Source organism: Rhinatrema bivittatum, chromosome 1, assembly GCF_901001135.1.
Source record: "Rhinatrema bivittatum chromosome 1, aRhiBiv1.1, whole genome shotgun sequence".
Taxonomy (NCBI): Eukaryota; Metazoa; Chordata; class Amphibia; order Gymnophiona; family Rhinatrematidae; genus Rhinatrema; species Rhinatrema bivittatum.
The window spans coordinates 521,687,825-521,714,753 of NC_042615.1; the positions used below are offsets into that span (position 1 = coordinate 521,687,825).

General features: G+C 43.7%; 1 protein-coding gene across 1 annotated transcript in view; it reads right to left on the reverse strand.

The window, feature by feature from the left end:
* The window catches only part of FAM189A2 (family with sequence similarity 189 member A2), a 174,656-nt gene that overhangs the window by 53,874 nt on the left and 93,853 nt on the right, over positions 1 to 26,929 (reverse strand). Inside the window, exons 5-7 of the mRNA XM_029615947.1 lie at positions 21,505 to 21,633; positions 17,802 to 17,909; positions 14,156 to 14,289 (exon numbers count right to left, since the gene is read on the reverse strand). Of these exons, the coding sequence (XP_029471807.1) occupies positions 14,156 to 14,289; positions 17,802 to 17,909; positions 21,505 to 21,633 (371 nt within the window). The remainder of the gene's footprint in view (positions 1 to 14,155; positions 14,290 to 17,801; positions 17,910 to 21,504; positions 21,634 to 26,929) is intronic.

Sequence of the window (26,929 nt, forward strand, 5' to 3'; positions counted from 1 at the left end):
AGAAAAGATTAAAAAAAAATTGGTAGGATAGATATGGATAGAAATATTCACTTTCAATGCATTGCATGAATTCATGTGTAAGCATACATACGCATGTATGTTTCAGTGTAAACATACACGGGTTAATGTGAATCAGTTATTTACTCTTTCAGATAATAGAAAAACTAGGGGGCACTCCAAAAAGTTAGCATGTGGCACATTTAAAACTAATCGGAGAAAGTTCTTTTTCACTCAATGCACAATTACTCTGGAATTTGTTGCCAGATGATGTGGTTAGTGCAGTTAGTGTAGCTGTGTTTAAAAAAGGATTAGATAAGTTCTTGGAGGAGAAGTCCATTACCTGCTATTAATTAAGTAGACTTAGAAAATAGCTACTGCTATTACTAGCAACAGTAGCATGGAATAGACTTAGTTGTTGGGTACTTGCCAGGTACTTATGGCCTGGATTGGCCACTGTTGGAAACAGGATGCTGGGCTTGATGGACCCTTGGTCTGACCCAGTATAGGCATGTTCTTATGTTCTTATTTTATAATATGTGCTTATATAAAAAATATAGGTCATCCTAGTCACCATCTTCATCAGCTGAGTTAAAGCAAGTTTCCCTTTCCCACCAGGCAGATCACAACTTGTTGAACATTAAGAACCTCAACATAGTCTCAAAATTAAAGTGTGATCTAGTTCCCCCTTCTCTGCAAATAACCCCCTTCTTATCTGAGAGCTTGACAGAGTGAAAACAGTGATGTTACATGAATGAGGTTTTTCTGTATATTTAGTATTTATATATTTTCTTTTCCCCTGTGTTTCTCTATTTTCTGTACAATTTTGTTCAAATAAACAAGATAGCCTCGTTTCTAAGACCAAAAATTTTATAATTTCCATTTCAAGAAAAACCAGGCAATGACATCAGACTAAGATAAAAATAGTTGATGAACAAACAAGTCTTGTTTTTTTTTTTACAAAATGAAAGATAACTGGTTTTGGATCTCAATTCTAAGGCAACAGGTTCCACAACTGTGGCAGTTTACTGGAAAGTTATTTTTCTTGTGTTTAAGTCAGACTAGAACGCAGAGGTTGAGCTGGTAACCTACCAATTAGTGTGGCAGGATCTAATTCTCTCAGCACCCTTGAGGCAGACGTAATAAGTTGTGCCAGGCTGAATGCACATGTTCACTCCTGCTTGTGCACACATTTTTGTGTGTGTAAATCCAAGTTTGCTTACCTGTGAACAGGGCTCTCCATGGACAGGATGAATTAGCCACAGTATGTGGATGACATCATCCAACAGCACTGACACAGACCCATCTCTCAGAGCTCAGTAAAGACTTTACTAAGCACAGTATATACGATAGGTCATGCTGACCTATTGACTAATCATGACCTAAGACATTTTGCTGAAATAAAATGCTATTTGTGAAATATATTGCTGATATAAAATGCAGAGATAAGGCTGTGATTGGTCAAGCTGGATCATGCTGACTCTGTATGTAAAAACCTATATATATATATATATATATATATGTCTTGTTGTATGTAATCGACTTTGGAAAACCACTGCCTGTTTGAAGTGTGGCCTTCTCCATATAATATTGTAATATTACATGTAAAATAAAATGGAAGCATTGTACTGGAACAGATTCATCCTTGTCTATTTTTGTGCAGCGACTAAGAGGGAAAAGATAAAAATCTCCACAATGTTAGCAGGTCCAATATCTAATGTAGATACCCGAGGAAGAATCTCACCCTCTCCCACCAAAAGAACCTCAGTTTTCTGCCCATTCATAACCAACAGATTCTCCAATAGCCAATTAGCTATAGACTGAATGAGCTATTCAAAATGTAATAATGAGCCAGAAATATCATAACTAGTAACCCCAAATCACTTCCCAGAGGCTGCATACAGATGTTAAAAAGGGTAACAATGATGACCCCTGAGGTACACCACCACTCACCATTTACGACTCAGATCAGATCTAATTTATATAAACTTAGACCCCTCCGCTGTACCAAAATTAAGAGGAGCCATTTCAAAGCCATATCCTATATCCTAAGGGATTGACTGATTGATAGACAATGTTTCTGTATTAAGGAATCCTGAAACTGCTAAAATTAGCTTTTTCCACTTCTTACAAGGTAAATGGGAGTGGCCTAGTAGCTCAGCAACAGATGATCTGGGTTTCATTTTCCAGCCTAGTTTCTGTCTCCACTCCAAGACCGATCAAGTAGGGAATGGTGCTGGGGAAGGGAATGAAGGGCTCTTACAATGGTGACAAATAGTGGCCAGACTCGGGGTACACACATACCATATTTCAGGAGCTGCCAGAGTTTGTGATCCGTGGCTGAGGACTATCATTGTGATGGCTGGCTGAGATTTGGGTGTTTTATAAAATCGGGGAAAAAAAACTTGGATAGTTATGAAGGCAGGCTCGTGGCACTATCGCCCAATAAAATGTTCCAATTTGGCTGGAAGCCGAATGGCACAGAAGGAAACTGCCAGGCCAGAAAAACAAACAAAATTGCTGGCTAAGATGTATAGCCTTTGAGAGGCAGGTAATACATATTTATCATCAATTTCGACAAAAGAAACGTTTTTTGAGGGAAAAGTGAATAAATATGTAAACACGGTAAAAATGACATGTATAATACATTATATCTTTGGCTGCCTATCGCATACGATGACTGTGGAAGAGGGAAATCTAACACCTGTTAGCTTGGCAATGAGAAGCAAGTCCAGTATTTGAAATAAAACCTCTGTGACAATTTCAAGCATCCTCCTCCCCACCTTGCACAATGAGTAAAAACAATTACCGTATTTTTCGTTCCATAAGATGCACCTGACCATAAGACGCACCTAGGATTCAGAGGGGGGAAATAAAAAAAAAAAAAAATTTGTGCTCTGTCCCCGGGCTCCTGTGCGTCTTATGGAGCAACTTAGGGGAGTGCATAACATTTTTTTTTTCTCCCCATTTTGTTTTCGGGTCTGGGGAGGGCCATTTCGGTCCATTCCCCAGATCAGAAAACTTTTGTCTTTCTAATTCTGTGAGAAACCCCCCCCCCCCCAAAAAAAAACCAAACATCCCAACACTGTAAATTAATTAACAACCCCCCACCCTCCTGACCCCCCCAAGACCTGCCAAATTAATTTACTACAGCCCCACCCTCCTGACCCCCCAAGACCTGCCAAAAGTCCCTGGTGGTCCAGCGGGGGTCCAGGAGCGGTCCGGGAGCGATCTCCTGGACTTGAGCCTTCGGCTGCCAGCAATCAAAATGGCGCCGACGGCCCTTTGCCCTTACTGTGTCCCTGGGGTCGACCAATGGCAGAGGTAGCCCCTGTGACATAGTAAGGGTAAAGGGCCGTCGGCACCATTTTGATTACTGGCAGCCGACGGCCCTTTGCCCTTACTATGTCACAGGGGCTACCGCTGCCATTGGTCGACCCCAGGGACACAGTAAGGGCAAAGGGCCGTCGGCGCCATTTTGATTGCTGGCAGCCGACGGCCCAAGTCCAGGAGATCGCTCCCGGACCGCTCCTGGACCCCCGCTGGACCACCAGGGACTTATGGCAGGTCTTGGGGGGTTCATGAGGGTGGGGGGTTGTAGTAAATTAATTTGGAAGGTCTGGGGGGGGGTTTGTTAGATTTTTAATTTTTTTGTATATTCGCTCCATAAGACGCACAAACATTTTCCCCCCACTTTTGGGAGAAAAAAAAAGTGCTTCTTATGGAACGAAAAATACGGTACTGTTTTGCTGCCAGCTGATGATCTCTCTGGGCTTCTGAAATCCCGGTCTTTGTGGCACACCTCACTGTGATGGCTGGGGAAGGCAAAGACTGCCTCCAGTAGTTGCTAACTGGCCTTTTTGTTTTTGCTCTGGGAGTTCATCCACTAGCCAGCGTGAGATCCCCACTATTGTCGGAAGTTAGATCATCTGCCAAAGAGCTCTGTGATCAATGGCCAACATTTTCTTTGTAACCCTAGAAGGGAGCCCTTGCCACCTGAGAGATAATGGAAAGAAGAGATGTCTTAACACCTTTTCACAGTCATCCAAGATTATTTACAGAGAAGACAGCAAGAAATAATGTAATAATTCAGTGCCTGAATGGCAGAATATAAATTAAATAAATAGAACAAATAGAGAAGATGCACAAATGGAAAAGACAGAGTACAGGCATTAATGGTTTAGAGTTAATCCAAGGGACACCTGAAACATGGGGGAGGGGGCTCAGGATTAGCCAGGTCTGTTTCACAGTGACTTGGGCTACATCACCGCCATCTTGGCCTTGGCTGACCAAAACCCGAGTCAATCCCTACTCTGTTACAGAGTCTATGTAAGAGTAAATCTTAACCCAAGTTCATTCTATCTGCTGCATGAATGCAGTCAGAAGTTGCTAGAAAGGAAAGAGAGCTGGTTAGGTCACATGGCATCTTCCTGCCCGCAGCTGGTGTGCCGGTACAGACTATTCACATTTCATGCAGAATAAGCTAGAGCCAATTGCGAAAAAACAGATAAAATTCAATGAAGCCCAATCAAATCCTAACTGTGTTGCAGCTGGTTTACTCATCCCTAACAGACATATTCCAAGCTATTCTACTACCATTTGCTTTCTTTTTATTACTTTGGCAAACATCAGCTTTGGGCACTTCATTCCCTCATTCCACTTTGCTGCACAGATGGCTTTTATGTCACATGGAAGCAATCCCAGATGCACTTCCTGTATACAAAAGTCTGAACTAATCTGGCTGGGAGAGAAGAGGAGGGGGGAGAAGGATGAATTCAGCAGAGGTTGACTGGAAGCCAGAAAGATTAGGCTGCAACAGATCTAAATATCACACCATGGGTCAGATCTGTGACGAGTCACTTTTCCCAACTGGAAATAAAATATGTATTCACTATAGCATCATACAAGAAAAAATAAGAAGGGAATACATTCTCTAATGCTCCATTAAAACCCCCAACATTCTCTTGTGATAGTTCCATTTAAGAAGCCATGAAATAAAAGCTTCATTGCATTCCATCCACCTACTAAATTCAGCTCTCCACACACTGAACGCCTTCTACGTCTTCCGTACCCAATGGCTGCAAAAACAAATTTGCATTATTGTTCCTTGTGTTCATCTCACCCTGCGAGACCTTCTTTCCACCCTACTTTCACCAGGGAGCCATTATACAGCCTGGAGTCAAGTACAGCTGGGATCTGCAGGCGACTACATAACACAGCATCCTGTAGCGACATTTCTGGGAGAGACGGGATGCCTCAGAGGACTGTCACAAGCTTACAGAACCTTTTCACCTCTAAATCACCACTTCAGATTCAAAAATCATTGCCCTCTGAAAGTCATTTGATGGTCTTGAGCCCACCAACTTATTTTACAATCTAGTTTTCTGCGACAGGTGTTCACGTAGCAAACAAAAAGAAAAACCCACAACAAAATACCAACACAATTTGGAATTGATTGGCACCCTGGTTGGCAGAATCAATAGAGATGCCCAAGGCTGCACAAGCATAGAAGACAAATTATCCTGTAACTCAGGGAGGATGACCCTCAATAACAGAATTGCAGCACATGAGCATGACAACACGGGGAACCTTGCAGAGCCACTGGTCCTGGCACCCTCTTCTGCAACTTATTTGGATTCATCTAGGTAGCAACAACTTTGCAGTATGCTAGGAAGATGAGTTCATAGTGGGAAAGTCTTAGTCAATGGCTTTATTTCCTGAGCTAGGATAGTCTGACAGGATATCTACCTACATGATCTGAAACCAATGTAATGGCCTTCCATTTCAGAGAAGATCTTAGCCAGCCAATTTTAAGTTGTCTTATTTTGTTCTGCTTACTTTGTATTGTTGTTTTGTGTAGCACTACTCCCCCCACTGCACCTTTCTTGGCAACGGGAGTCACACTTCAGAGACAGTGAAGCACTGCACCACTTGGGAGCACAGGATTTGCCTGCTTAGCTGAAGGGATCACAAAAAACAATAACAAAAAAACAAAACAAAACATGGTCCACACAAAAAGTGGTGCTCCAAACAAGAAAAAAAATTTATTCTGAATTTCAATTCCAGAGTCCACTAAAAAGCCAGAAAAAAACATCTGTACACAGTCCACAGATCCAAAATAAAACTATAGCTTCTTCGACAGTTCACAATAGTTTCAGAGGCAGTTTGCTCTCTTCTAATGTTGCTTAAGATTCTTCATATATGGATTCACCCTCTCAGGTTTCCATCAAAACCAGTTTCTCTTCAAGTCTTAGTGAAAAATAGGAAAAGCTCTTCACCTTCACACACAACTCTGACTGCCGGCTTCCCCTAGGAAGATTGCAACTCTATTGGACACAGCGTTCTTATTCTCCCAGACAGCTCTTAGCACTTACTGGTGTGAGCTTCCTTTGCTCACTCTAGCAGATCAATAACCATTTATAGAACATGGAACTCCTTTCAACAAAAATCCGTCTGGTCTCTTGAAAGCTTGTTAGAGATGTATTAAATTAGGACTGACATGGAGGAAAGAATAACACTCAAAAGCTTGTCACAGATGTGTTGTTAAGACTAATAAAAGGTATCATCTACAACTTGTTTGTTGACCCTCCACAAGTCTAGACTCCAAACCTCTTCTTGTGACCCATGGAGCCAATTTTTGAATTGCCTCTTAAACCATTGTCCTCTGAGGGAAGGACTCTCCTTCTTAATATATTTCCCTGAATTTCCCATTGCTGGAAAGTTCCCAATGATAAAACATAACACACAAAAGGAAAAAAAGTGACAGGGGTCACAACTGTTTTATCATGGTTTTTAATTTTGTCAAATTTTAAAACAATAGTTTTTTGTATATTTTTATTTTATTTATCCATCTTGGTGTAATTGTATTGGTGTTTACTCTGTAGTAGGGATGGGCATTCGGGAGAAACAAAATAGGAAATGAGATGAAATTTTCTATTTCATTTCAGGTCATTTTCAAAACGGAACAAGTTAAATTCCAAAGAAATTTCATCATAATCTCATTTCCTTTGGAAAACCGAAAAGGGTTAGGTCTAGGCCCAAAGCCAGAGCCTTGTCTAGGGAATAGGCAGAGACCCAAAGCAGGGCCAAGATCCAAGGAAAGGCCCAGGCCCCAAAAACATGTTCATTTACCTGATCCAACATCCCGGCTCACTCTGGCGGCTGAGTCCTTATGCCTGTGACTCGGCCCAGATCCAGGCCTTAGGCCGGGTCCTGACACCTGGGCCTAGGCCAGGGATAGAGCCTTGTCCAGAGACCGGGTCCCGACTCTTGGGCCTAATGCCAGGTCCCAATGCCGGGGCCTCAACCCAGAGTCAGCCCCAGGCCTGGAGCCCAGGCATCTGAAATCCTCTTCTCACATCTTCTGTCTTTTCTTCTTCTTGAAATGAAGCTTCCACTGGGGACATGCAGAAGTCAATTAGGCTTCCTCCCCAGTGGAGGGCATCATTTTGATGTACAGCAGTTCAATTAGGCTGCACCCTGGCAATGGGCCTGGGCCTTGTGTAGGGCCTAGGCTGAGGTTGCAGCAACCTACTGCGGCCAAGGCCTATGCAAAGTCGAGGCTTCAGCCTGGGCCTAGGTTGCGGATACCCCTTGGACTGGTTAATTGAAGGCCAAGGAGGATCCTAGCCCAGCATTTTTTCAGGTGGGAGGGATGAGTGGTGGTGACGGGAGGCCTTGGGAGGCCCCATTTTCCATGTTTTTTTTCCTAATGTTTATTTTGCTTTTTTAAACAAAAGGAGAAATTACTACTTACCTGATAATTTCCTTTTCTTTAGTGAGGACAGATTAATCCACACCAGTGGGTTATGCATTTCTACCAGCAGATGGAGATGGAGCAAAGCTCACGTCACAGTATATATACCCCTGCACTGACATCAGCCAAAAGCCAACTGTGGACAACTAAACAATATATGACCATAACTATTAACAGACAACCAATCAAGTACTCATTTAACAGGAACACACTGAGTTCAGACAAGGAGTGCAATTTCACTAACCTAGGGACTGGATCTGACACTCATCAGTAATCTCCAGAAAACAGCCACTCAGAAGGACCCTATCATCATCATCTGGCAGCCAAGGGCAGGAAGGTGGATTAACCTGCCCTCACCAAAGAAAAGGAAATTATCAGGTAAGTAGTAATTTCTCTTCTCTTAGCATTTGGACAGGTTAATCCACACCAAAGCTACTCCTGAACATGGCAGGAGGCTGCCCGCTGTCCGATCAACACCACACATGTGAAGGCTGTGTCCTCCTGGGCCTACATATTCAGACGGTAATGCCTGGAAAAGGTGTGTAAGGAGGACCACATTGAAGCACGGCAAATCTCAACAGGAGTCACAATCTAATCTCTGCCCATGACACTGCCTGAGTCCTAGTGGAATGAGCCCTAACCTGACTAGGCAATGGGTGCTCAGCATCCACATACACAGCTATGATTACCTCCTTAATACAGCGGGTTATTGTAGCCCGGGACACCGACTCACCCTGTTTACTCTCACCGTGAAGTATAAACAGCCAGCCCGTTTTCCTGAGAGGTTTAGAAACCTTCAAATACCTCCAGATATACCTCTTGACATCCAAGGTCCGAAACACGTGATATTCATTCGCATCCCTCTCTTTGTCCAGAGATGGCAGGGAAATTGATTGATTCAAGTGAAAATCCAAGATCACCTTTGACAAAAAAAGACTGAACAGTACGCAGTTGTATCAGCCCATGGAGTCACTCGCAGAAACAGTTCCTGGCAAAACAAGGCCTGTAGTTCAAAGAATCTATGTGCAGAATAAATTGCCACAAGAAACAGTCTTCAGGTAAGTAACCTCAAGGAGAGGCTATGCGATGGTTGAAAGGTAGGACCTGTCAAAAAATCCAAAACCAGATTAAGATTCCACAAGGCACCGGCAACTACAAGGGAGGACGAAGATGCTTCACCCCTTTTAAGAACCGGGCCACATCCGGATGGGCCGACAAGGGTCCACCATCCACCTGACCTCAGAAACCAGCAAGAGCTATCACCTGAACCTTCAATGAATTAAGGGCTAACCTCTTAATCAAACCATTCTGCAAAAAATACAAAATGAGTGGGATCTTAACAGAACGAGGATGAACCCCTCAATCCTCACACCAAGCCTCAAATACCTGCTAAACCCGAACATAGGCAAAGGAATTGGAGAAATTTCTTGCTTGCAGCAAGTTGGCAATCACAGCAGTGGAATATCTATGCTTCAGCAATCGAGACCTCTCAAGGGCCACACCGAAAGACAAAATAGAGCTGGACCAGTAATCAGACAGGATATTCCACCAGAAGCCTTCGCAGATCTCCATACCATAGCCTTCTGGGCCAATCTGGTGCCACCAGAAGCACCATCCCATGTGACTCAATTCTCTGAATCATTCTGCACAACATGGGCTACAGAGGAAAGGCACATAGAAGTTTGCCTTCCGGCCACTCCTGCACGAGGACATCGATACCCAAGGACTTTAGATCTCTCCTGTGACTGAAGAAGCATTGTGATATGTCGCTAGCAAGTCTAGTAGTCCACTATGAGCTGGAACACTTTGCTTGACAATTCCCACTCTCCTGGAACCAGACTCTGTCAGCTGAGAAAATCTGCTCTTACATTGTTCTTTCCTGCAATGTGTGAGGCTGAGATCTCTTGAAGATGTACTTCTGCCCATTCCATGAGTTGGGCTATTTCCTGTAACAGTTGCTGGCTCTTGGTTCCTCCCTGGCGATTGATGTAAGCCCCCATCTTCGCATTGTCTCACATAATTCGGACCGCTCGACCCTGCAAGCAATCGACTAATTGCAAGCATGCCAACCGAACGGCACGGGTTTCCAGCCAACTGATGCTCCAGAAAGACTCTTTTGTATTGCAGCACCTTTGTGCTGTCAACTCCTACAGTGAGCTCTCCAATCCTGAAGGCTCTCATCCGTTGGGGGTACCAGCTAGTCCAATGTTCGCAGGGAAACGCCCTTCCTTAGATGATCCGCTTGCAACCACCACTGCAACTGAATGGTGATCTCCACTAGTACGTGAAGCTGTATCGAGTGGTCCAGAGATTGTGGATTCCAATGAGCAAGCAGAGTGTGCTGAAGAGGATGCATATGCACCCTTGCCCACGGAACCACCTCTAGGGTAGCTGCCATCAATCCGAGCACCTGTAGATAAGACCACACTGTCAGGCGTACTGTTTCTGTCAATAGTTGCTCTTGCTCCATCAGCTTCTGAATGTGGAACTCTGGCAAGAACACCCTGACTTGCTTCATGTCAAAACAAACCCCAAGATATTCTGTTGTCTGGGATGGCTGTAGATTGCTCTTAGCCAAGTCCACCACCCAACCTAGTTCCTGTAACAAGGAGATCACCTTGCGTGAGACCTGAAGGCTCTCTTTCATATTCTTGGCCTGAATCAGCCAATCGTTGCTGCTACCACCACTATTGACCTTGGAAAAGATTTTGGGTGCAGTGGCCAAAAAAACCGATAAGGTCGCCTCAAAACAGTGAAACTCAGAAACTGTTGATGCTCTAGCCGGATCGGAATATATAGGTACGCCTCTGACAAATTCAGATGTAAGAAACTCTCCCGACTGTACTGCCATTATCACTGAGTGTAAGGTTTCCATGCGGAAACAAGTCACCCACAAATGACTGTTGACTCCTTTGAGATCTAGGATGGGGCGAAAGGAACCCTCCCCCCTTCTTGGGCACATTGAAATAAATGGAATATCGGCCCATATTTTCTTGCGACATGGGCACTGGAACTACAGCCCGCAGATTGAGGAGTCTTGACAATGTACACTCTACCGCCTGCCTCTTCTGCGGAGAGCTGCAGGGAGACACCATGAAAATGTCCCGAGGAACACTGGGAAAATCCAGAGCATAGGCATCTCTTATCACCTCCAAAACCCACTGGTCTGACGTGATCTCGAACCATCTCCGATTAAAAAAAAAAAAAAAAAAGAGAGAGCCAACCTCCTTACCTTCTGTTCCCGAGAGTGGGTCGGCACACCTTCATTGAGAAGGTGTGCCTGGGACAAAAGGACTGAGACCTACCCAAAGGTCGAGCCCTCTGAGAAGCCGCTCCTAGCACGACCTCTTGTGCTGAAGGAGCGTGGCATCTGCTTCTTATCCTTTGGTAACCGAAGAACCTGGGACTCACCTCACTTATTGACCATTTTTTCCAGCTCGCTCCAAACAAGGGTGATCCTTTAAAGGGCAATTTCATAAGATTAGACTCTGAATTGTATCGGCCGACCAAGTCCTAAGCCGTAGCTGATGTCTGGCTGCTATTACTGAAGCCACTCCTCTGACAGAAGCGCAGACCAGGTCGCAGCCCGCATCTGCCAAAAAGGCAGCTGCCGGTTTCATCACTGTCCTGGAATTCACACCAGACTTGTCGGCTTCCTGAGAGAGAAGTAACCAAGTGCAAGTTACCAGGGAGCAACAAGAGGCTATCTACAAATTCATTGCCATCGCCTCAAAGGCTGCTTAAGGATAGCCTCAATTCTCCTATCTTGTGCATCCTTCATTGCCGCTCCCCCTTCTACAGGGATAGTCAGCTTGGTGATGGTATACAAAGGTGCATCCCACTTTCAAAAAGCGCAATTGCTCTCTTGCAGCTGGATCCAGGGGATACAGCCCTTCCAAGGCTCGTCCCCCTTTAAAATTAACTTTCCATTCAAGATCAATCAATTTTTGAATAGCCTCCATAATGGGGAAGAAACATGAAGCTTACACAAAAATTAAAATGGGATTTTTCTTTAGCTCAGATATGGAATCAACACTTGGCACCCCCAGCATCTTCAATGTCTGGGAAATCAGAGCCAGCAACTCATTTCTATGAAAAAAACGCAACAATATTCTATATGGCTCCAATTCAGGAGGAATTTCCCCATCCTCCAGGGAGTAAAGATTGGTTTCATCATTCGTGCTATCCAGGTCCTTATCAGCATGACCTGCAGCAGGTGCAGACATACTCTGATGCTTACCCGCAGTACCAGGAGTGTGGGAATCAGCAGTCTGCGATCCTGAACTGTTAGGTTTGGCCAGGGCTGCAGACTACACCTGAAGAAAGGCTGCAGCCCTTGAAAAATTCCACCCAAGAAAAAGCAGAGCAATCCATACCCAAACTAAGGGGTATCGATCCTGCTCCCACTGAACTACCTTCCCCCCGATGTATCAGGGAAGCCCCAAACCAGGTGAAACTTCTGTAAGTTCCCTCTCCTTTTCCATTCCCGTTTCATTCTGGAAGGACTGGGCTTAGCAAAATCTGTCTGAGACCATTTTCCCTGAGCCTCCAAGCAGCGCCGACACAAGTTAGAGGGGCACCAGGCTGTGATGCTCGAATATGGCAAGCAGCACAAAGGGTAAAGTGCTTAGACTTCTTTGTTACAAACACTTGCTTTCAGTACACTCCAAAACACGTCTGATTACTGTGTGCCTGGCTGCACTTGTAATAAGTGCTTACCAGGGACACCCAAAATGTAGGCGCCCAATATGTAGTTCAGGTAGGCAACCACCCGAGAGTCCATCTGTGCACTCACCTAAGTGTTAAACGCACACCTGAACGCCCACCTAGGCGCACACCCGAGCATGCGAGCGCAAACCTACGTCAGACACTGTTTCGCGGACGCCTTGTGCACAGAAAAGCGTATGAACGCTGCTGCGGCCTACCACATGGCGATTAAGCAAAGCCTGAGATTGAGGCTTAGCCAAAAAGGCAGCTCTACCTGCCAAGCTGCTACAACTCTCCACACTCCCCCAGAAATGGGAACGGATGTCAGATAGACACACCAAGCTCGGAGACCAGCAGGGGGATTGAATCCCTAAAATTAACTCCCCTATTTTCTTTTTATCTCACTCTTTACCTGAGCTCAGCTCATCCAATCCGAGTACAGAGTCTGTCTCAAGCTGCGTGGAGAAGAGGGCAAAGGCCTTCACCGCTGTGCTCTGCATCCTGTACCCTCTAGCCTCTCACTATTTGTCTCTCCACAGCTAAGTCCAGGCCAGAAAAAAAACCAGCTACTGGTCCCAGGCACTCATCTAAGGGATGGATCCACAAATATCACCTCAGGAAAACTCAACTGAGGGAGGGACCATAAGATATCAACATAGGAGAGCGGGGTCAATTAACTTCCTTCGTTTCTCCTTCTACAAATTATTTTTTTTTTAAGCAATCCCCAGTAAGGAGATGCACATTCATCATCTGCTAGAAACGAAGAATACAGGCGGGCTGTTGTCAGTGCATAGGTATATATATACCGTGACATCAGCTTTGTTCCGATTCCATCTACTGGTAGAGGTGCTTAATCCACTGGTGTGGATTAATCTGTCTGAATACTAAGAAATAAACAAAATAAACATTAAATGAAATGAAATCTGTTGGAAACCTCCAAAAGCTAAATAAAATGTTTACTTCTTCCCCCCCCCTACTCTGTAGTATTTGTGGGGGGCAATATTCAGCCACTGAATATACCCAGCTATCTTAAAAATTATCCTAATATGTTTATCTGGCTAACTTTAGGATAGCTCAGCAGCATGACCAGAGTTAGCCGGATAAATTATCTGGCTAACTGAATATCAGATTTAGCAAGATAATTTACCTGGCTAACTCTGCTCCTCCCCAAAATGCTTCCTGCCTGCACCAGAATGTCCCCAACTTATCCAGCTAAATAGCTTTTGAATATTGACCTATATATTTTTGTTATTCACCGCTTAAACATTTCATTTTCAGAATGATGGCTTACAAGCATATATAAATAGATACACAAATACAAACATACATCCGTATCATCCTATGGAGAATATAGAGAAACAAAATGGCATAAAAGTGATGGTATCAAGTAAAAATGTGGGTAAATTGTTTAGGGAGACAAGGACACAAATGTAGGTGGTGATTACAGATACAGGATAGTAATCTATAATCCCTACTCTTGCCTTGCACGTTAAAGAATAAGAGTATTTTCTTTATCACTTCCCTAAAAGACTCCCATACCTTTTCAATGCCATAATGAGACCTCTTACACGATACGTGATGACTCCATCGTGTAAACTGACAAGCAAGGCAAATCCAGAATTCCATCAAAAGCAGCTTCTAGGTGCACTTAAACCAGAATGCCAAAAACACTACAAAAGGCATAAACTGCCTTACCTGTGATTTGTTCTAGGGGTGCAGGAATAAAATGTTGAGAAGTATGAAGGTGGCGGTACAGGTGGGATAAAGTCTTCAGGATCTGGAACATTCCCTTGCTCTTCAGCTTCCTCTACAGAAATCTGCGACTCTTCCTAGATGACAAACAGAAGTGGCCTTATGTGTATAGCATTTATCAATACTTACAACTTATCTAATGGGCATGTTTTGCGCGCACCTATGTTTTTATACTTGTTAATGGCTTCTCCATCTCTTCCGGAGTAAAGCAAAGCCCATGAATGTGTGTGGTAGTAACCACTGAGCCTGAATAAAATATGTACATTGCATTAGTTATACTCAGGGACCCAATTTTATCAAGGGCTCCCTGCCGGTTAATTCACTGGAGGAGGAAGTAATTTTTAAAATATTTTTTGTGTGTTGACTTCTTTCCCCCTTCCCTCGCACCCCACAGCTGTCTCTCTCCCTCCCCCACTTTTCCAGACGCACAATAAATTCAGGACGCCACAGAGCCCCCAAGTTGAGCCTCAGGTCTCCTTTCCACTACCGCCTAGTCAGCTGGAGAAGGCATTTGCCTGCAGCTGCCTCTCTGCTTCTAACACTTTGAACCACATGGTGCTCGCATGTCTCAGGAGACTACTGACCACCCCGTGGCTCAGAGCACTAAACTGAGGCCAGCTGATGGAAGAGATAGCCATAGGTAAGCACCACCCTCTTCCAGTCAGCTGGGCAGCGTAGGGGTGGGAAGATGGGAGAAGATGGGGTTGGTGAAGGAGAAGTGGAAGCCAGAGGCCTGAAGGTCATTCGAGAGATGATGATGATGAGGCCTAAGGCACAAAGATTGATCAAGCGATGCAGTTTCTGGGGTGTTCTGGTTCCCTTTTCTTCAGGTTTGCCACGGCAAGAAGATGTTGCCACTGCTGCAGCGTGGCTCTGTCTCATTCCATTGCTATCTTCTTGGGGCCCGTGTCAGATGTTTTATTTATTGTCAAGACAGCATTATTTTTCTGGTATATCATCAACAACCCTAAGTTTCTTCCCCCCCCCCCCCCCCCACAATTTTTAGATCAGGGAAAATGGTGGATGCAGTCAACCTACATTTCAGTAAAATCTTTCAGAGTCCCAACCTGAAAACTCATACACAAGCTAGGTAGTCTAGGGGTGGGTCCTAAGGTGGTTCGCTGAGTTAGACAGACAACAGAAGGTGATGCCTAGGAGAAAAGTGTGATTAGAATTGACGCCTGGACCAATTGTTGCTAATCAGTGGTTTTAAAAATATTACAAAAGGGTCTAGAAACAAAGATATGTTTATTGGCAGATAACATGAAGATCTGTAATAGTGACATTCTAGAAGAAATAGGTGAGCAGTATATGAGAAGCAAGGTATGTACACCAAACAGGAAAGGTATCTAGGAGTGATCAGATTTGCTAACCTCAGGGTTGTCAAATAGGAAAAGAAAGGGGGGAGTTTCAGTGGTATAATATGATGCATAGGGAGAGGTATAACCTGCAGACAAAAGGAGATGCTAAAACCTCTCTACAAATCAACAATGAGACTTCACTGTTGAATATCATGACCAACTTTGGAGGCCATGCCTCCAAAATGATATAGACATAGCACTGTCAGTCCAGAGGAGGGCTACCAGAATGGTGTGCAGTCTGCACTATGAACCTTATGAAATAAGGATGGAGGACTCAAAAGTGTATACCCTGCAGGACAGCAGAATAGACACATTTCATCAGGAATCCAGTCCCAGATCTCAGCCTGCTTGTCTGACATTGTTGTCTGGATGTCCCATTGCCACCTTAAATTCAACATAGCTAAGACAAAACTCCTCACAAGCTTACTTTCCCTCTTCCTCATTTCTCTATTTCTGTGGATAACAGTCATCCTCTCGGTCCCCTCAGCCCGTAACCTAGGAGTCATCCACACATATAAAAAAAACTCTGTTAAAATGTGCAGTTTCTTTCTATAACATCACCAAATCTGTCCCTTCCTTTCTGAACATATTACCAGAACCCTTATCCACTCTTTCATCGCTTCCTGTTTAGAATATTGCAACCTGTTCCTCACAGATCTCCCAGTGAGCCATCTCTTTCCACTACAATCTATCCTAAATTCAACTGTGTGACTTATCTTTCACCAAAATCATAATACACATATAACCCCTCTTCTCAAGTCACTATATTGGCTCCCTATCTGTTTCTACATATAGTTCAAGCTCCTCTTACTCACCTAAAAGAGCCTTCACTCAGAAACTCCTCACTACCTTTCCTCTTTTATATCTCTCTATACCCTTCTTCGTGTACTCCGCTCATCAGGCAAGTCACTCCTCTATGCCCCTCTATTGCCAGTTCCCAGCTCCGCACTTTCCACCTGGCTGCACTATGTGCTTTGAATAAACTTCCTGAGCTGGTGCATCATGCTCCCTCTCTTGCCTTATTTAAATCCCATCTAAAAACCCACCTTCATGCAGCTGCTTTTCAATCTTTACCCTTGTCCCGCTTACAGTATCAATTTTTAATAGTCTTAAAATTCCCAGTCTCTTTTCCCTTTTATGTTTGTCATAATTAGACAGTAAGTTCTGCTGAGCAGGGACTGTCCATCATATGTTTTCTGTACAGTGCTGTGTATGTCAAGTAGCACAAGAAAAGTGTTAAGTAGTAGTAGTAGTAGTAGTAGTAGAAGAAGAAGAAGTAGTAGTAGTAGTAGTAGAAGAAGAAGTAGTAGTAGAAGTAGTAGTAAAGGTATTGAAGGGAGAAATGACAAATTCAAATATCTCAAAAGGTATAAATAATGCAGAAAAGGCAGTTCCAGAAGGAATCGATGCACAAACTCAGGTGTTAGAAAGAAATATTTCTTCACAGAAAGGGTAGTAAAAACATGGCACATCTTCTCAGAAGTAATGATGAGGGCAAAAATAGTAATGGAATTCAAGGAATGGGAGAAGCATGGAAGAGCCCTAGTGCTGGGGAAGCAAGGACAGAGCAAGGTCCACAGAATCACAGTAGGTAAGAAAATAGCCAGACTAGAAGGGTCTTGCCAACTTTATGTGCCATCACATTCTGTGCTTCTGGAAATACATATTTCACTTTTTATTACATATTGAACATTTTGTGTAGGTGACTAGGCACTCACATCCAGAATGAGCATTTGCTTGTGAGGGAGATGAATGTACATATCCTATCCCTACCTTTAATCCTTGCCTCTGTCTCCATGTGCTGCTTTCTGTCACTCAAAAGCACTTAACCATTCTTGATTAGCACAACATAAAAGGCAGTTAACAAGCATACTCAACATTATTTATGGCTGCAGGAATAAACTGGTCTGACTGCAGTTCATAATGAATTACGGAAGATTAAAATGACTTACTAAACTTAGGAAGGTAAACCTATAGTATTCTAGAATGTCAGTTTTCTCTCAGCTGTTGTACAGTGCTATGTAACACTAATGGAAGTCTATAAATGATAACAGCTGTACTAAATAAAGCATGATTAATGACATTTTCAGCTTTGTCCCTCCAACCCTGGATCACATGTACCTGATCTCAGGATGTGTGCTGTTTTTGGATCAGAAAGGAATCATAATTTACGAAATCTGGACACCAGTATCGTGATGGGATTTGCACATATGCGTACACTCACTTACTATGCAGGGTCTTCTGGTAGCAAATAGCTGGAGGTAGCGAAGGGCAGCCGCCAGCAAGCATACTGTGGTGGTAAGAGCGTTCAGGGCACAGAGGGCGAAAAGAACTTTCTGAGAAAAAAAAGCAGGAGTCGTCATGAATGTAAATCAGAGAAAAATACGCTACATAAAAACATCGCTCATTAAAAGCAGTGCAGTGTGCAGTCACAAAATCTACTCAGGTCTAATATATTATGTATTTTATAATGCAACTAAAATTGTGTATGTGTGCATATATTTATATATACATATATTCAAAAAATAACTAAAATTAGCTCAGTATTTAAAAATCAGCTTTCCAGCTTGTCCAAAACTGTTTTTCTGGATTCTGAGGATATCCCCTTCCACAGTCAGTCACTGGGCTTGATTCACTACAGGGGTACAGTGCTAACAGGATGGCACTGCAAGTGCTCCACAGCCTACACTGTATCTCTAGAGCAGTGATTCTCAACCAGTGTTTCGCGACACACTATTGTGTCGCAAGCACAAGCTGGTGTGTCGCCACCTCCACAGCCAGAATGCCATGCTCCCTGGTCTCCTGTCGATGTGGCTAACCTTCCTTCCCCCTTCTCTGTTCTAGCGGAATACAGAGATCTCCTCCTCTGCCCAGACTGCCAGCATTTTCAAGCTTGGGCGGGATGCTAACAGCAGAGCCGATTGCAGTACTAAGTGGCTATCTAAAAAGAACATGTGGGGTTGGGGAGGGGGGCGGGCACGTGGGCGATAAGGCCTCCTTATCAGCTTGGCCCGGAAGAGGAAGTGAGGTGGACCTGTGCAGGAACACGAGAAGGAGCAGTGCGAGCCAAATTTGAAGAGAGACAGCATCAGCCCTCATGGTCCCAAGAAAGAGAACAAGTCCTGTCGGTCACATGGGCTGGAGGAGGACAGACTGAAGCTTCAAGCAGCTGCTGCTGGTTTTTGTGCTTCCAGGAGGAGAGAAACAGCATGTGTGTGTGTGTGTGTGTGTGTGTGTGCCTGTGTGAGACTGAGCATGTGAGAATGAGAGACAGCCTGTGTGTTGGAATGCCTATGTGAAAGTGAGAGTGTCTGTGTGAGACTGAGCTTGTGAGAGTAAGACTCCCTATACATTTATTTGCCTGTGCGAGACTGAGCACATGACAGTGAGACAGCCTGTGTGTGACTGAGACTGACCATGTGAGAGTAAGAGACTGCCTATGTGTGTATGCCTGTGTGAGACTGAGCACATGAGTGAGAGACAACCTGTATGAGACTGAGAGTGCTTGTGGGTGTGTTTGCCTGTGTGAGGTTGAGCACATGATATAGAGAAAGCCTGTATGTGTTTGCCTGTGTGAGACTAAGCACATGAGAGTGAGAGATAGCCTGTGTGTGCGTACCAGTGTAAGGCTGAGCATGTAAAAGTGAGACAGCCTGCTTGTGTGTGTGTGAGAAGACTGACCAAAAACGAGTGAGACAGCCTGTGTGCTGGTGTAAGTGGGACTAAGCATGTGAGAATGAAGGAAACAGTATATGCATATATGAGAGAGAGGAGAAAGTTTGAGTAACCACCCCCCTCTTCTCCTCTTGCTAATCCAAGACAATCTCAGGGCACTGTGAAATCAAACATTCCCAGATATGGAGAGTAGGGGATTTTTTTTAAACCTTAGTTTAATTATTGTATGTTTATGTCTGCTGTTTTGAAATGTTTTATTGACGTTTGGAACATTTTAATGAGGTTTTTAAATATTGGATGTTATTCTATTCTTCAGTTATTATGAAATATTTTTTTAAGTAGCAAGATTTTATTGCTATAAATTTTATAATTTCTGATTATTTTATGAGAATGGTGATTCTGTTTTTCTACTGTTGTGCTGTTGTGATTTCTAGTTCAGTTTGTCTGTACATTTCTATTCATACTTACAGTATGCTCTTCGTATTCTGTATTTCATGATAGTCTGTCTGTATTCTGCATGTATGACTGAGGTGAAGTATTCTGCCAGTGTGTAGTTTCTGTGCAGGGATCTATAGCAGCATAGCTTGTTCAATTTTCCTAATATGAGGTATATTGGTATTTTAGGGCCTGGTGTAATATTAGCACTTATACCTTTTCATAAGTAAGGGTTCTTACTGTTTGCAAGCTGGCAGTTAGTGTTGTTTTAGTATGGAGGTTTTACTATATTGTTGTTACAGTTTTTACTCGTGTCTTTCTGAGTGCTAAGCCCACACTGAACATGTTACAACAGGCTTTGGTTCCATGTATATATATTTTTTTTTTAACTTTTTTGCAAGTTTTCTGATTGGCACCACAACAGCTCATGTAAATATAATATACATGTTGTAAGTGATATATATTTTTTTTACCTGAGACTGTACTTTTGATATCATTTTGCAGATTCTATTATAAATGCATAATCTTTAATTGTGTGGGGAGGGGAGGGTGCACAAGGCTGTATGGTTCACAAGACAGACTTCTTAACCAACAGAGTCCAGTAGGACTCCGCTCTTGTCCTCCGTTCCTGCAGAGCCCAAAAGAAATGGCAACTCTCTTTCTCTTCCCCTGCTGGGCCCGAAAGTGACAGCAGAAGAAAATAGATTGGTGGCCCCACGGGGGACAGATATTGCAGCTTGTACAAACATTTATGTTATTTATGTTCAGAGAGAGTACTCTTATCTTTCTCTCGTGTCATTCTGAACAATAACAGTAATACTGAGGCGTTTTTCCAGTTTAGCTGTGGATTGTTGTGAGCGGTGTGCCACACAAGTGAGCACTGTCCATCAGGTTTGTCATGACGGGAAAAAGGTTGAGAACCACTGCTCTAAAGGGATGCTTCTTCCCTTTGGAACACATGCCATAGTGATAGGTGGGCTCCACAACAGCCTGTGTCATGAATGTATTCACAAAGCCCAGATGTTCCTCTAGAGAGCATAAGGTGTGTATGTGTGGGAACGTGGGGGTGGGTAAGAGTATAGATATCGCCAGGGCAGAGGCTGATCACAACCGACAGCCTAGGCTTGAGAGTCATAAGTTGCAATGTGCTCTTATTTATATGCTGCTTGTGATTTAATCTGAATTCAGCTGATTTTGCATGGGGCAGGGCAGGATATGTCTGCAAGCACACAGAGGAAATGTCCCATTTAAGCTTGCAGTATGAGTATTTATTTATTTATTTAGACTTTTTTTTTTTTATACCGAGGTATAGCATGATGCCTTCACTCCGGTTTACATTCTAAACAAATCATTACATATAACACATTCGAATGAAAATTAACATGTTTACAAGCAACTAGACATTTCGGACTGTAACCAGCAACTATATTCATTTCGAGTACTCTCTCGAAAGAGGATACTGTGACCGGCACATCATTTTGCAATGCTTATTTGTACTCTGAGAGAGCTAAGCTGTGTTCGGCATCTAATTTATAAGGTTTTAGCAGTGAAGCTCATGAGATCTAGTACCACAGAATATCATCCTACTGGTAACAGCTCCACTGTGGCTTGAGTTACTAAAGGAGGAACAGTTTCCAACTGACCCTCACCACTCCTTGTCCCACTGCTTCAGGTTACTATACACACAAAACTTACTGCAGATAAACAGTCCAGTAAATAGTTATTGCCTACAACTAGACTGCAAATACATAGCCAGAGATGTGAAATAATAAAGGGATCTGAAAGTAGGATTACTTTGGGCCTTAATCTCCTCTGAAGTACCTTGAGCAGAAGGTGAACAGCGCTGCAGGACTGGACCGGATACAATTTCAACACATTCTCTTTCTCAGAGCACTTTGCAGCCTGCGATTCTTCACAGCATTGGCAAATTTTGCCTTCTGTTAATTCCACCTTTGGTAACAAGAACAGCAGTGCGAGTTACAACATTGGAGGGTACAGTGGGTCAGCATATAGACAATTATACAAAACAGGCCACACACCCCACCCCCATGGCCTAACATTTACCATCCTCCTGCCATGTCACATTCTCATAATGTGATGATACGCTCGGTCTGTATAAGCAAAGCAAGCATAGGACTGCAACTTACACCAGTATAAGACAACAAGAGAAATACCATGAACGAAAAATATGCCCTCCCAAGGTGCATAACACTGCAGAACAATGTATATGCCCTGGAAAATTATAAATAAACTATTTAAGATCCCAGTCAGCTCCTGGTTTTCGTCTGTATGTGTTAATCTGAATTAAGACACTAGTTTTTAAAATGTGCTACTAAATCTCTCTCCCTCTTCTATAATACTGGTGTGGTATTAACCAGATGCTTCTAGATAATCCGGAATTCCTGCCTTGCGAGTAGATCTTTGTTTCTTTAAACCTCCGTAAACAAAATTATTGTGGAAACCTTGGAGGTGGTGGCCTGAACTGTGTGTGTGTATGTGTGTGAGTGTGTGTGTGTGTGTGAGTGTGTGTGTGTCTCTAACTTCCTGCAGGAACTGATAGGTAGAAGGTCAAGAATTAACATCTCTCTTTGGGAGCTCCTGTTCCACCACGGAAGATTCCTGTTGTTCCAGCTGTCTCATAGGCCTGCCCGTGCTGTGGCCCCTAAAAGGAAGATGCTGAACAACCTTTAAGAATATCTTTTCCTCTGGAGTTCTTTCTGCCTTCGTGCATCTGGCAACTGGGTAATTTATTTTTCCAGTCCAGGATTCTGAAGGAATCGGACCTTGATAGTAGGAATTTCCTGGCAATTTATTGGATTTCTGTCTATTTTTTTGAGCTTCCAGTTACCTCATGTAAGCAGAGACTCATCAGCTAGCTGAAGTGACCCAAGAAGCACTTCTGAGTCTATAAGAGGTTTGGCCAGCCCTTCTAGAAGATTACGTCCCCTTGTGGTGCATAACAATCATATGTTGGACTGTGACTTTTAAGAACTCTAAGAGCAGCTGCAATAGGGAATTTCCACAAACATGGGTTGCATAGATATAATTGCAAAAAAAAAGGAGAACTCGAAAATTGTGGAAAGAACATTAATTCAATTGCATTCTAAAAAAAATTTGCAAAATTTAGATTCCACACATTCAGGCAGATCATGGCAGATCACAATGGTACATACATGACGACACAGTTAATAGGAACAAATTTCAACCAAATAAAATTAAAACAATCAAAAATAAAACAAAAAATGGTTTTAGAAAATGGGAGAAAATATTTTCTCATCTTAAGTAAATGATTTCCCTAGGAATGTAGGGATGAATCCCCAAAATAAATCAGAGCTGCCTGATTATTAGGAGGGCCACAAGACAGCTAATAACCCATTTTTACTGCTACATTTGTGTCACGTGCTTTTATGTAAGCTAACAGCATAGATGATCTTCGGCTACTCCTCTGCTGCAGTTCTAGCAGCCAGATTAAAGGACCAACGAAAAAAGTGCGTGAGCTTTCCAGATCCCATAAACTTCTTCTTTAGACGTCCATACCAGTAGAAGGGGGGACCCGTGGGTGCTCAAGAGCTTGGGCATTACAAAACTCACGCACCATTTCACGAACCGCTGCTGAAAAATTCATCTGAAATCCAAGATATGTATTTCCTCATACCTTCAATCGTTTCTTAAGACCCAGATGGATAATCTGCAGCATGCTAGCTGGGTATACCACTAGTAACATAAAGCTTAAGGGGAAATTTTGAACAACCTGAGTCATTTACGAAATATGTGGGGCACTTTTAGCCCGTGTACCTTGCTGCCAATTTTCCAAGGGACGCCCCTCATGTTGTTTTCGTTTGAAAAATTAGCAGCCGTGAGGCGCGCACACACTAAAAAAAATGCCCTTGTACTCTGTACCTGCTGTTTGTGGTAGTGGCCAGAGTAGAAGCGAACTAGCAGATGCACATCTGAAAACAGATTGCATGCACGGTTTCCCTTCCCTCAATCTAAATGAATCCATGGAAATGCCTCTTTTTAACCCGGCTACAGGGATATGCGCTATGGAAGCCTGTTGAGCCAAACTGAGAAGGGCAGTTTTCAGATGGCTAATTTACCCCAGTAAATGACTTTGAACAATTATTCTCAAAATGCCCAAATGTTGAGATTTGTGTTTGAATCCCTCGTCTGTCAGGGATGGTCAGGCCCGGGCGCACCGCAGACGTAGCACAGTCAGGCCCAAGAAGAGAGGGAGAACTCCTCCCAGTACTGCAACAGTCAACAAATGGCACCAAAGGTGTGCCCCTCGCAGGAGGGATGTGCCCCCACCTCCAACCCCGGGGCTAGCGAGTGTTCTCCAAAGCCACTGGGGGCGGGGGAAGGATTCTAAGACAGAAGGCAGAAAAGGAGAACTGAAGAAAAAAAAAATGCCCAAATAGCACTGTAATGGTATTTACATCCCCTTCCAGTGTGAAACCCCTGGAAAAGGAAAACAACAAAAAACAAAACAAAAAAAACAACCCACAGAGAGGCAGCAAAAGGAATCTTGCTCCCATCCCTCCAAGGTGCTGGTAGGAGCCAGACCACGGAGCAGGCAGAGGGAAGAGACTTAAGGTGGAGTTCATTAAGAGGGTAGGGGGGCTTCCAGCAAAGTCTTCAGAGAAAAGTCCAGCTGAGTGAACAGGGGGAACAGCGATTGAAAGGGCTTGCCTGAGGTAGGCAAGGGATTGTTGTTGTTGTTTGCCCCACCAAACTGAAGTAAATGAAGGGCTCAAAAAAAGTGTGGCCAGGGTCTCAGCTTGAGTACACAAAACTTGTGGAGGAGAAACAGGTTGGGACAATTGTGTTTTATTTCTTCTCTCCCCTTTGAGCCCTCAACAACCAGCAGGCCCAAAACTATCAAGTCAAGGCTTCCACATTTGTCTGATTGGGGCTGTCCAAGGAGTGGTACCATAAAAAAAAATTTAGAAGCCTAACTTTTACCCCAGGGGAGAGGCCATGGATTTTGGATCAAAAATCAAAGGATGGGTGCTAGCGGTGGCTAAAACCTGATAGTAAATCAGAGCCTGAAGTGGTGGAGATGGTTGTAGTAGAGCAGTTTGTATCAGTTCTTCCACTGCTATTACTGGCATCAGTAGCGAAGGATATACTTAGTGTTTGGGTACTTGCCAGGTACTTGTGGCCTGGTTTTGGCCTCTGTTGGAAACAGGATGCTGGGCTTGATGGATTCTTGGTCTGACCCAGTATGGCATGTTTTTATGTTCAAGAATGGAAGCAAAGATTGTGATTTTAGTGCTGTTTTTATTTTATTTATGTGGATATTTATGGGTGTTTTATTTGTATGGCATCTTGGACTTCTGTATTTACTTTAGAGGAGTCAATGCGGTCTCTAAATTTGACGCATATTTCATGACCTGCATCGATGAATTGTTAGACTATTTGGGGGAGCCCAAAACATGACAACTTTAGACTTAACTAAGGGGTACTGGCAGATACCCCAGAGTCAGCCGTCCCAAGAGAAAACACTCTTTCCAACCGCTACTGGTATGTACCAATTTAAGATACTCCTTTTTGGAGTTAATGGACACTGATTCCTCTAAGCTGTGTGTGTGTATGCACATGGGTCACGATCCCTGCACATATGGCAAAACATAGCACGCACAACAAATCCCAGCATTTTCATTATACTGGTTTGTAGTGCACAAATTTCAAAGCAGCTTATAAAATGGTATACAAAAGAAAATTTTTGCACATGTAGCCTTTCAAAAATTAGAGGGAACATTGTTCATGAAGCTGCTGCATCCTTCCAAAAACTCATGACCCTAGTACTACGCTCTCATCAGGCCTATGTTGTGGCTTATGTGATGATCTTCAGTTGAGACTGGAGGCACCACAGATAATGCAGGAGCTATATTGCCTTCAGCTGATGAGGCAGGGCTGACGGCGAACCCCTCAAAATGTTCAGTGGGGGAAAGGGAGACCCAATACCTAGGGTATATAACAGGGAGGGGACAAGTACATACAGCAATAGCAAAGGTGCAGGGCATTGAACAGAGTCCTAGGCCAGAAAAAGAAGCAGGTGCAATCCTTTTTAGGCTTAATCGGGTATTACCAAAAATTTCTACCGGACTTTCCCATGACAACTGATCCCCAATTAACAAAGGAAGCAGCCCCGATCAGGGTGGATGGGGGGGGGGGAGCAAACCATGAGGAAACTTTCCTGGCACTAAATCAAGTACAGTGGCAAGAGCCCATTTTGCTCGGTGTGGATTTTAATAAGGAATTTATACCTCAAACCAATGCTCCAAGATAGGATTGTGAACCGCTTTGTCCTAGAAAGCATCAAGGGAAGAACATCCAGTCTTGTACCTGAGCCATAAACTATTCCCAAGGGAAAAGAATTGCAGAGAAAGAATGTTTAACAGTACGCTGGGCCAAAGAATCCCCAAAATGTTACTTAACTGGGAGGCAGTTTGCCTTGGTTACAGATCATGCCCCCTCTCAGGTGGCTAAACGTAATGAAGGATACCAGTACGGCATAGGCGCCAACTTTTGAAAACGATTGGGGGTACTGAACTCAACACAAATTATAGTACCACCAGCAAAAAATTAAAAACAAAACACAGTGAGTTATGAATATGACTGACCAGCCTGTGTTTAAACGTCCAGAGAGGACTAGGTAATGTGAACATGGGAAAGATTCATGTGGCCAAAACAAAAGCCAGAGAAGCACTCTTGAGTCCCACGATTAATTTTTCTCCCCAATCCCAGCTCATCCTCATCAGTCTCCTCCCTCCTGCTCCATTCCCCCACCCCACCAAAAATCCATCCACATCAGTTCCTTTTCTCTCATTCTCCTAATCTACCTTCCCTCTCCCCTCCTTAACTCGCTACTCTCTTAACTCTCACCCTCCTGTATGAGAATATTCTACATTTTATATTTGGGGGGAGGGGGTTTAATTCTCCTCTTACAGCTTCAACTCTTACGTCACCTCAGAATGCTCTTCTCATTTCCCACTGACCTGTCGGCCTCTGTTCCCCTCCCAGTTCCTCTTCCCATCCCTGCACTCCCCAGCAGGCTCCGCCTCACTCTCCTTAGCCAGCTGTCCCCCCTCCCCCCCGCAGGCTTGGTTCACCCATCCCTTCGCTGATTCCCACCCCTCATCAGCAAGTTAGGCTTCCCTTCCTTGGCAGGCTCTGCACATCTTTCAATCTGTGATTCGTTTCCTCTCCAAGCTTTGACCACTTCCCTGCTCTGCACTCCCTG